The following is a 12,190-nucleotide window of genomic DNA, read 5'->3' as shown; positions in this document are numbered from 1 at the left end:
CTCGCTGTGGCGCGGAGGCGAAGGGAAGTATTTAGAGTCCCAGATAACCTTCTTTTTCCAAAATGGGTGATTCCCGTCCTTGTTTAAAAAAGTAAGAAGTAATTCCTGTCACTTTCAGAACAGTTTCAGTGGATTTAATTTAGAGGATGACTTATACTTCATTAATCCCACAGTTGGGAAATTTTGTCGTCACAGCAGCATAGAAACACAAAAAGGTGCACAGAATAAGAACACATTTACAAATACGTATACATAAAATAAGATAGATAAAATAATTATTTTAGAAAAAAATAAGAGCAATGAATAAATACACACACAAATTATATACACAAAAACAAATAGAAAAATAAATACAGTTTGGGATGAATGAAAAGTATCAGGTGCTATGAAATATAATGAAATTAAATAAAATTGAGAATGAGAGCTAATGAGAAGGCTTCAACACGTATCGACGGTCAGTTCGGGCCCAGAAAGATTGAAGATTAGCTGTTTGAGTTCTGGAAGCCACATCTTTATAAAAGCCTGGCATTTTTTTTTGCCAAATACAGAGCTTGCAAAAATTATCACTGTAAAATGCCATTATTTAAAGCTGAATGTACAGTCTGAATGAAAATGAATTCAGCGTCTCATCAAAGGCAGTTTGAACTGCTAGTCAATGAAAAGCTGGAAGCAAACGCAGCAGGGTTTTGGATCAATACTTGTTGGAATGTGAATAATAATAATAATTATTATTATTATTATAAAAAGTAAATATTACATCCACTAATGTTGATGTTAAATTATTAATAATATTTTTAGGCTTGCTTACTTGTTTTGTCGATAGATGTTTCCTGTACTTTATTCAAAATAAAAATCAGGATGGATTTTTTTTTTTAAGTTTAAAGGGTTTTGTTGGATGAAAAGAAGGGTTTGTGGTAAAAATCTGTTTAAATTTCTTCAAAGTGACGATGGAGTCTAGAGTTACTGGCATTAGCATATTGCTCAGAAATATGTTGTATTATATAACACGTATAGCAGATATGCTTACTACATTCAATATTTAGTTAGCATGAATCTGGTGGTAATTTTATCTAATGATGACAAAGTCTGGGGATTCCAAAAAAAAATTTGTTTTAGTTCACGATGCACAACCGCCGTAAAAGTGGATAAGACAAAAACAACAACAACACCTGGTTGCTCTCCCGACCCGATGCGTCTTCTTCTAACTTGGACTTTCTGCCCCTCCTAAAACAAAAATACCACTCACAACTCCACGCCCAGCTCACTGCTGTCAGTTTTCTGAAACATTTCAAGGTTCTCCATTAATCATTTCAGTGATTGATTGAGTTTTAGACAAAATAGTATATATATATATATATATATATATATATATATATATATATATAGTGCCTTGCAAAAGTATTGACCCCCTTGGTGTATTTCTTTTTTTGTTGCCTTACAACCTGGAATTAAAATTGATTTTTTTTTTTTTGAGGGGGTTTGTATTATTTGATTTACACAACATGCCGACCACTTTGAAGATGCAAAATATGTTTTATTGTGAAACAAACAAGAAATAAGACAAAAAAACAGAAAACTTGAGAGCGTGCATAACTATTCACCCCCCCAAAGTCAATACTTTGAAGAGCCCCCTTTTGCAGCAATTACAGCTGCAAGTCTCTTGGGGTATGTATCTATAAGCTTGGCACATCTAGCCATTGGGATTTTTGCCCATTCTTCAAGGCAAAACTGCTCCAGCTCCTTCAAGTTGGATGGGTTCTGCTGGTGTACAGCAATCTTTAAGTCGTACCACAGATTCTCAATTGGATTGAGGTCTGGGCTTTGACTGGGCCATTTCAAGACATTTAAAGGTTTCCCCTTAAACCACTCAAGTGTTGCTTTAGTAGTATGCTTAGGGTCATTGTCCTGCTGGAAGGTGAACCTCCGTCCCAGTCTCAAATCTCTGGAAGACTGAAACAGGTTTCCCTCAAGAATTTCCCTGTATTTGGCGCCATCCATCATTCCTTCAATTCTGACCAGTTTCCCCCCAGTCCCTGCCGATGAAAAACATCCCCACAGCATGATGCTGCCACCACCATGCTTCACTGTGGGGATGGTGTTCTCGGGGTGTGATATGAGAGGTGTTGGGTTTGCGCCAGACATAGCTTTTTCCTTAATGGCCAAAAAGCTCAATTTTAGTCTCATCTGACCAGAGTACCTTCTTCCATATGTTTGGGAGTCTCCCACATGCCTTTTGGCGAACACCAAATGTGTTTGCTTATTTTTTTCTTTAAGCAATGGCTTTTTTCTGGCCACTCTTCCGTAAAGCCCAGCTCTGTGGAGTGTACGGCTTAAAGTGGTCCTATGGACAGAAACTCCAATCTCCGCTGTGGAGCTTTGCAGCTCCTTCAGGGTTATCTTTGGTCTCTTTGTTGCCTCTCTGATTAATGCCCTCCTTGCCTGGTCCGTGAGTTTTGGTGGGCGGCCCTCTCTTGCCAGGTTTGTTGTGGTGCCATATTCTTTCCATTTTTTAATAATGGCTTTAATGGTGCTCTGTAGGATGTTCAAAGTAGATTGCAAACAGGTGGACTTTATTTAACTAATTACGTGACTTCTGAAGGTAATTGGTTGCACCAGATCTTATTTAGAGGCTTAATAGCAAAAGGGGTGAATACATATGCACGCACCACTTTTCCGTTATTTATTTTTTAGAATTTTTTTGAAACAAGTTATTTTTTTCATTTCACTTCACCAATTTGGACTATTTTGTGTATGTCCATTACATGAAATCCAAATAAAGATCAATTTTAATTCCAAGTTGTAAGGCAACAAAATAGGAAAAACGCCAAGGGAGGGTCAATACTTTTGCAAGGCACTGTATATATATATATATATATATATATATATATATATATATACACTTCTCAAAAAAATAAAGGGAACACTTAAACAACACAATGTAACTCACGTAAGTCAATCCCACTTGTGTGAAATCAACGTGTCCAGTTAGGAAGCAACACTGATTGTGAATCAGTTTCACCTGCTGTTGTACAAATGGAACAGACAACAGGTGGAAATGAGGCAATTATCAAGACAACCCTATAAAGGAACGGTTCTGCAGGCTACGCAGACCATTTCTCTGTCCTCATCCTTTCTGGCTGATTTGTGGTCACTTTTGCATTTTGCCAGTGCCTCCAGTGCCTCCAGTGCCTCCTTCCTTCTGATGCAGGACAATGCTCGGCCTCATGTGGCTGGAGTGTGTCAGCAGTTCCTGCACGACGAAGGCATCGATGCTACGGACCGGCCTGCCCGTTCCCCAGACCTGAATCCAATCCAGCACATCTGGGACATCATGTCTCGTTCCATCCGCCGACGCCACGTCCACCGCAGACTGTCCAGGAGTTGACTGATGCTTTGATCCAGGTCTGGGAGGAGATCCCTCAGGAGAACATCTGTGGTCTCATCAGGAGCATGCCCAGGCGTTGTAGGGGGTGCATGCAGGCACGTGGAGGACACGCACACTACTGAGACTCATTTGGACTTGTCTTCAGGAATCTCGACAGAAGTTGGATCAGCCTGTGATCTGATTTTTCCATTTTTATTTTGAGTATGATTCTGAATCCAGACCTCCATGGATAATGATTCTGATTTCCATTGATCATTCTTATGTTATTTTGTTCTCAACACATTCCACTATGTGATGAATAAAGATTTTCAACTGGAATATTTTATTCATTGACATCTAGGATGTGTTGTTTAGGTGTTCCCTTTATTTTTTTGAGCAGTGTATATAATATATATATAAAATACTATTTTGTCTAAAACTCAATCAATCACTGAAATCATTAATGACGACCCTTGAAATGTTTCAGAAAACTGACAGCAGTGAGCTGGGTGTGGAGTTGTGTGGTATTTTTGTACACACACACACACTTAGTGACTTCAGTGTCGGAGAGCCAGCTGTAATTCATTTCAGAGCGTTCTGCTGACAGGACAGTTGGAAATGAATGACTGCCATCAAACTGCAGCTCAGTTTTTGGCTTAAAATCGTGCTAATCAGGAAGTTGCGTTTTGGCGGTCACCGATTTCCTTTCTTCCTGTATTTACAAAAGCTCATATGAGGGAGACACTGAGGACACTCAAGGGTGTATTTATTCACGTAAAAGCTGAAAGCCTGGCAACTGCTGCCAAGAGCACAGCTAAATAATGAGTCTGAATGGAGCAGCATTAGGATGATAACCAAGTATCCAATACATTGCGTGTTATGTGGCACAAGAGAGCCATCACCGACAGCACTTTTACCAGTGCAACAAGGACTTTGAAGGATTGTTCCCACTCAGCTTAATGTAATTACATGCCTGTTTTGCAGATCTGTTGATTCTACTCCTGCACCCTGAAAGATTTTACATCTGCCGTTCTGAACACCTGCCCTTTTAAGGAAAATATTTTTTTTTACAGCATATAAAGTCATCGCGCCACTTCAAAGTCAGCTAGATGAAGAAATGCATTTTCTTCATCTTTCTTTTGGCTTTCCATAAATTTTAAACAACTCTAGCTTGGATACATTTGGAAACTCAAGCTGGGCATTTTAGTGAGGAGTTAAAAAAAAAAAAAGAAAAAAGGGTTGAAGGTGAGCTGAGAACTTTCGTGTTGCCCTCTCTGTGATCACTTGTTTTAAAAGGCCAAAATATCTGCTTCCTTTAGATGATGAAGATAAGATTAATTACTGTTTATTCAAAGTGTTTTTTTTCTTCTTAATAAATCTTTATACTGCTGCCTCATCACACCAAAACTATTAATACAGCACGCTCTGTGGGAAATCACATTCACACAGAGTGTTTGAAAGATGTACAAATTGGAGTTATAACAATATTTATGAAAAAAGAAACTTTAATTATAGTTTTACAAGATACCAACACCAAAAAAAAAAATTAAGAAAAAAAAATAAGCAGCAAGACATCAATTTAAAATTGCTCTCAGCAATCAGTTAACAAACAGATTGGTAAATGTTGAATGTGTCCCGCTACCAGGAGCTGAAGTCTCCGAAGCTGGTCTTGCTTTTGCACTTCTTGGCGACTGCTCCGCTGGTGGACGGCCCACATTCGTCCTCAGCAGCTGAGCGTTTTCTGAAAATAAGGAGGAATGAGATTATTTCTTAGTTCTTAGCTAGAAGGTGAAGTGACAATCCAGCCAGAGGGGGAAGATGGGCATGTTGTATACATTTTTTTTTTTAAATTTTCTCGATGGAAACCCTGATGGAGTTGCGTCGGGTTGTTTCACATGAAAAGTACTAAAATAGAACCAGGAAGAGGAGAGCAACATCTGGAAGCAACCGTTTCATAAAAAAACATCCCCAAGTAAACTATAAAAGGTGATAATCCGCCCAAGTGAAGAAAAAGAGAGTTAATGCAGGTTTAACTATTTCAAACAATAGACATTAATAGAATACATCTAGTGTTGGAGGCTGATCCAAGTACCTCTGGCGAAAAATCTGATGAGATCCATTACTTCACTACATAGAATGATATAAATTTGTGTGTTATTTAAAGTTATGGCGGCTGTGGTGGAAACTATTAAAATCAGTTTCTACTCAGACTCTATATCTTTAACTGCCAAAATGTCTTCACACACACACACCCATCATCTACCGCGGCTCTCGTCTTTTTGGTGTCGAGCAGGTTATTGAATTTGTTCAAATGAGCTGCTAACGGTTTTGTATGAGGCTTCAGTGTAAGAAGTGAGACAATAAGAAAGTAAATGTGTCAGAAAACAAATTGATCTAAGGACAGTTAAAAAGGTGTGTAGAGCAGAAGAATTGGGTTTGTCGAATCCGATTTGCCGTTCTTTGAAGAGAAAAAAAAAAGTCATCTTTAGTCACAAATTAATCCCAAAATAAAAGGTTTAAATTCGAAAGTATTCAATTTTCTATTGCGTTATTTCAGTAAATAGCTCTTTTCTAGTCGTGCCCCAAAACATGTTTCTACCATTGTAAGCCAAAGTGCTCTCTTTAGATGAATCTTGTGTGAAAGTACGTCATTGATCTTTTTTCCTTTGAGGAACATTGCCAGAGTGTCACAGCTTCTCTCTCAAGCTAACACTGAACCACGACTGCACACTTTAATTACCTGCAGGATTGACTATTGCAATTCTTTCCTAAGAAGTATAGATCAACAATTGATTCAAAACTCAGTTGTGTTGTCATGTGTTGACTAAGACCAGAAACAAAGCACACATTACACCCATTTTTAAGTCTGTTCCGGCCTACCTGTCTGCTCAGGAATTGATTTGAAAATCTTTTTTTATTGCTTTATAAAGCTCTTATTGGTCTTGGTCTAACCTATTTATTAGATTTGATTTATTTGTGTGACCCTAAAGGTCTTCTGGTAACAGTCTTTTAATTATACCAGAGGTCAGAACAATAACCCACAGAGAGGAATCCTTTAATTACTCAGGTCCACATCTCCAGAACAGCCTCCCTGAAGACCCGACGGCAGCAGAGAGCGTTGACATATTTAAAAACCAAAATCAAGATTTAACTTTGTAATCTGGCCTTTCATTGAATTTGATTTATTTGTATGTTCATTTATACATTTTAGTTGGTTTTACATCTTGGTATATCTTTCAACCATATTTTAGTATTTTATTTAACTTTAAATACGGCTTCTAGTGTTTCCTCATTACAGGTTTGTGGGATCTATGACTACAATTCCTTTAGTTTCTCTGTCTCTGTTTTTATTAATTCCTTAATTTATCAAGAAAAAGTCATGCTTTGCTTTGCACTTGGAGGTTGGTCAAGGAAGAGAAAGCAAATGAGAGAAAAATTAGATTCATCATCTCTCAACACTTAATTAATTGACATCTAATTATGGTATATTCAGTTTAGTTAATGTACCCCCAGTTTTGGTAAGTAATTTCAGAAATCACAGTTTAAAGTTTGACACAATAGAGTCAGCAAATTAATTCTATCATAAACCAGCATCAAAAAACAGCAGAAAAAGACCAACCGAGCCATAATTCATAGTGCAAAAGGACAATCATGTATTGTTTTGATCTCTTCAGTATATTTGATATCTAAGTGACAGAGCATTTTCTAAGCAATAAACCGCAGCTGTATGGTGTTCTTAATATTATGCCAAAAACAAGTCAACCTCAAATTAAATAGGTTGTAATATCACATAATACAATACAATACATCTAAACATTAGCGAAATTACAATGTAATTATAAACCTGAATCGTCCCCATAGGGAGAAGTAATAATTGGCCATTTTTTTTGCAAATTATGCCTTGGCACATTCTGAAACAGTCACTATGCAATCATGTTTTATTATACATTCATTGCTTTCCTTTTTTCCAGGTCATTTAAACCAGATTGGGATTAAATGAAATACACTTTGTGTAATCTAAATTTTGCCAATAAGGTGGAATAATGATTTTTGGACTTCAGGTTGGTGCTTATGTAAGCTTTTCTCCATGCATTAGCATGGATGAGTCATTTCTGCATTAACAGCAGAGTGTGTGTATGCGTGTCCTTACACTGTGGTGGGGTTGATGTATTTCCCCACTCCTTCCTTAAAGGTCTTTGGCGCCTGGTCCGTATTGGCCTTCTTCAGGGCGATACTGGCCTGCTGCTTCTCCTCCTGTTGCTTCTGCAGCTCCTTTTCTCGCTCTGCTGCAATCTGAGGCACAACAAAATCATGTCAATTCCCACAAGAAAGAATGAATGAAAGAGAAAGAGGTTTACCAAAACAACTCCCTTACTCCCGTGTTGACACTTTAACCTCTTTCTCAAATGCAGTTGTACTCCTGAACTCGAGGATCTTCTTTGTAAGATACAGGAGAGAAAAAAATCCACTGACATTGATGGTACATTGGCATCACTGAAATAATGATTACAATTAAACAATGACGATGAAAGTAAAGTGCCAATGTTTAGCGTTTGGGAGTCAAGAAATATTTGGGAGAGGACAAAACGATCTAAAAACAGATATCTTTGTGTGGTTACTTTGATTGTAAATTGTTTAAGTTACATTTAGTGAAAAAAAAAAAAAAAAGAACATTATATGTATAGTGCTACGTATTCCTCACCCGACTGTTCACCCATTAGTTTGGTGACAATCTTTAATCGCCTTAATGGGAACATTTTGCTGTGTTCCTCTGAAAATGTGTCTCTGTAAATGCAGCACTGGAATATTTACTTTGTGGGTAAACACACTTATTTATCACTGAGATGCTTCTGGTGTCAAACTATTGTTGAAAATATCATTGGCGCACTCTATGTGAAAAAAAAAGAAGTTGTATCAAAATGTCAGTGTAAAGTCAGAGAAATTCAAACCTGAGCATCGGCCTCTTCGTACGGGTTCACGAACACCGTCGCACTTATGACCTTGATTTCCGACTGTGAAGCAGAAAGTCACCAATAAATCGTCTGTAACTGATAAAGTGTCTAAAAAAATAAAGACTAGACTAATGTACAAAGAACAAAAAAAAAATCTGTGTCTTTTCACAGGCTAGAAATACCTATTTTGATAGCTTCATGGAAAATGACACGTTGGCATTAACACCGAGAAAATTAACTACTGTACCTACATTTACTGTTTTTACAGGTTTTTAAGAGAATAACAACACCTGCTTTACAAAAAAACTAATTTAGCACCCTAATAGCCATTTCTAACTTCTCTCTCTCACTGCAGCATGTCTTGTCTTAGCCTCTGACCTTTAGATGATCCATGTATGGGTCAAAAATACTGTCATGGCACTATGACCAAGCCTTGTTCTCAAGAAAAAAAAAAACGATCTAGAAATTGATTCTATCAACTGCACCTTGTAATTTTGCTCTGGGTGGACGTGTCAACCTTACAGTTCCAAGATTGTGAAGTGAAACATGACTGGACGTACGACACCCCCCCGGAGGGATACTTCCACTAAAATCCGCTCACACGTTTCAAAGTAAAAGCCAAATCTAGACCTTCAACATCGCTACTTGGTACCTTGGGTTTGTCCGTTTTGGGATCACTCTCCACGTTCTCCATGGCTGTAAGGGCCTCAAATCCACCAACAACTCTGCAAAAGAAAAAAGAAATCCCTCATTTATTATATGTGAATCTTCCGTACATTCTAGGCATGACGAGGAGAAGTCAGGGCTCCTCACACAAATCCCAGATTACGTTGATCTTTGACAAGAATGATAAAACAAGGGCAGCATATCTGCCAGAACAAGAGACTATGGCTGTTGAATAAAGCCATTTCTACCATTCAAAATGACAAAGACCATTGTAAAGACTTGTGTTCCATCATGTCAAAAGCGCTGTAGGTTGTTTGAGAAAAACAGAACTTTTGTTGACTCAGCAGCTGACCTTCCATTGGACAAGAGTGTAGGAATTTTAACTTTTATTTCCTGTTCAGACTGATAAATGTAAAGTGTCAACGGTTAGGTGGTATGTGGGATGTCGTGTGTGTGTGTGTGTGTGTGTGTGTGTGTGTGTGTGTGTGTGTGTGTGTGTGTGTGTGTGTGTGTGTGTGTGTGTGTGTGTGTGTGTGTGTGTGTGTGTGTGTGTGTGTGTGTTGCTACAAGTAAGAATAAGAATTAAGGAATCAAGGAGGTTCAGTTTGAGGCCGTGTAAGATTCCATCGGCTCCAAACTGCAGATTGTAATCCTTTGTGCCGTGTAACATGTTATTGTGGAGTAACACCGCAAGGGTCAACTGACTCAATATTCCATCCTGTCTTTACTAACCAAACGTCTCACTAATTCACAGGACACTGGTAACACTACATGCTATTCTCAAATACCCAAATAAGACACTACCGAGTACAAAGCCTTAGCAACAAGGTGAGCGTGTGCAGAATTTCACTGTGGGAACTCCCCTTCACCGGTATTTCGGCACGTTTGGCCCACGACACCTCAGGAAATCTCAACAGCAGTACTAGCATCCCAGAAGTACGTCCCTATACACTCACACCCACCACTCCTGCTCTCCCTGTTTTACATGACTTTGTCCGTGAAGATTTTCAGTCATCAAGGTCAGTTCTGAACTGAAGAAGCCTTTCAGAGAGACGAGAGGCAAAACGTCTGCAAAGAACTGGAAAAAAAAAAAAAAAAAAATCCATATTCATAGATCTATGCATTCTGAATGGAGGCAAAGGTCTAGAATGACAGAGCCAATTTAAGGCATTATGAGATTTATTTTCATGGAAAAATCTTCTAAATATGTGATTTTGATGCATTTTTTTTAGCAGGGTTACTCAATGCTACTAGAGGAACTTTAAACAAACAGTAAAAGCTGAGGCTTTTTTTTTTAAGTGTGGTGACCATGTGAAGAATCAGTCTATTGAAAGCAGTCTGAAATATTTTTAGAAAACGGCCAAAGCTCTCTCCAAAAGAAAACCATTTGAGATCATGCTCGGTTCAGCATTGAGAGATGGAGACATCAGTTTAGATTCAGCAGTCTAATAATTTTTTTACTGCTTTTGGCCAGGAGTCAGACTGGAAGTCACATTGCAGTTTGCACTGTCTGGAGCTCCAAATGAAGCAAATAAGTATTAAAGAATAATACCAGTTTGTGAGGAAGAGAGGTGGACTCACTTTCCGTGAGGAGACTAAGAAGATATACAGTATAAATTCTGACGTGTCTGTCAGGATTGTCTCCTTTCAAATTCATCTGCCTCAGCTGCTAAATAATAAACACAAACAAGTGCCCCAGACGTGTTGGAACTTTACCACTGGGGTAACAAAGAGAGGCCTACATGTGAAGATAAAAGCCGGAACAAAACCCCATCGGGCCTTGCACATCTCACCTGAGTGCAAGGTTTGGTCTGAATGAGAATCCCGATATCCCATTGGACGACACCCTCTGAACCAAGTTAAAAGTTGTTACAGGAGGGACATCGCTGCAAATGTTTGTAAAAGCTTTTTTCTTTTCTTTTTTTTTTTTGTAAACTTGTTTTGGCAACCCCCCTCCCCACACACACACACACACACACACACACACACACACACACACACACGTTACACATCTTTTTTGGTAGAGTTGTTGTTGTTTGTGCTTACAGTTGCTTGTGAACGTAGTCGGATGACATATATTTGCTAATAAAGAGTAATTTGATTGTTAAATAATGTTGTTACTAGTAATAGATTTTTTTTTTAATTAATAGTAATATTGATTATAGCTTTATGGTGCTACTATTAATAAATTCTGTTTCACTTCAAGCACTCAGTGCTTGGAATTATGATTAAAGCTGGATTGTGAAAGTGATCACTGGCATTCAACTGTTCTCAGGTTACATAATAAGTGTGAATGAACCTCAGCTATTGGCACTTATAGATGGGTTAGGGTTAATTAGTATTCATCATAAGTAATTATATGAATATAAAATAGCCATACTTGCTAATTATCGACAATCCGCTAGTAACCGAACCTGCTTCGACCAGCGCATAAGAAACAACACAATGAAGTCCATTTAAAAAGGAATAAACATACAAATAAATGTGTAACACTTAAAAAAAAAAAAAAAAAAAAAGATTACCTTCCAAATATTGTGTGCTTCCTGTCGAGGTAGGGGCACGACCGAAATGTGATGAAGCTACGAGAAAAACAGAACATATTCAACACAATACATAAAAGAACTACAGTTTAGTGAATAAATATGTGAAAGGATTTGTAAGTATTGGAAAGAAAAAAAGTAATAGGCTATATAATCAGAAAGGTGAGCCATCTCTGCCTACTAAATATATAGAATAACCTTCAAAAACAATAACAGTACTTGTTTAGGCTCAAGGTGAATCAAAGGTCATACTTTAACTGACCAATGCATAGATCAGCTGTTCATAGTTTAGGTATGTGGACATTTAAAAACATTTCTTACAACTGAGACTTGTTGGTGTTCGGACCAGAGTTTGCCATGCTGAGAATCCCACGGCCGGTGTGAGAGAGGTTGGGCCGAAACTCATCCTTGAAAGGTTTTCCCCAGAAGGATTCCCCTCCTGGTAACGGAGAAAGTGGTTGAGGGAGGAATGAAAGACAAAGACAAAGACAGAGAGAGAGAGGTAAAGACAAAGACATGGAAATAGATCAGGTCAGGAGATTCAAGTTAGTTCTGAAACAATTATTACTGCAAATAATACTGTTGAAAAGTACTTCAACATCTCAAAAACACAGCGTTATGTTGTCATGATCCCTTAAAGCACCAATAGTTTTAGATTTCAGCACCAT

The 12,190-nt window shown here is 38.0% G+C and overlaps 1 protein-coding gene across 2 annotated transcripts in view; it reads right to left on the bottom strand.

Annotated features, from left to right (window-relative positions):
- Nucleotides 1–4,851: 4,851 nt before the first annotated feature.
- Nucleotides 4,852–12,190, bottom strand: part of ppil2 (peptidylprolyl isomerase (cyclophilin)-like 2) — a 28,868-nt gene continuing 21,529 nt past the window's right edge. For both annotated transcript variants that reach the window (XM_069705959.1, XM_069705960.1), the window contains exons 15-20: nt 11,844–11,961; nt 11,505–11,561; nt 8,969–9,041; nt 8,314–8,376; nt 7,515–7,657; nt 4,852–5,105 (exon numbers count right to left, since the gene is read on the bottom strand). In XM_069705959.1, the coding sequence (XP_069562060.1) occupies nt 5,003–5,105; nt 7,515–7,657; nt 8,314–8,376; nt 8,969–9,041; nt 11,505–11,561; nt 11,844–11,961 (557 nt within the window). In that variant the 3' untranslated portion in view covers nt 4,852–5,002. The remainder of the gene's footprint in view (nt 5,106–7,514; nt 7,658–8,313; nt 8,377–8,968; nt 9,042–11,504; nt 11,562–11,843; nt 11,962–12,190) is intronic.

Source organism: Brachyistius frenatus, unplaced genomic scaffold (genome assembly GCF_029030835.1).
Source record: "Brachyistius frenatus isolate BFR_SWC_R1_liver_20210118 unplaced genomic scaffold, ASM2903083v1 Contig_60, whole genome shotgun sequence".
NCBI classification, from domain to species: domain Eukaryota; kingdom Metazoa; phylum Chordata; class Actinopteri; family Embiotocidae; genus Brachyistius; species Brachyistius frenatus.
Note: the sequence above shows the minus strand (reverse complement) of the source record. Positions and strands in the feature narration are given on the sequence as shown.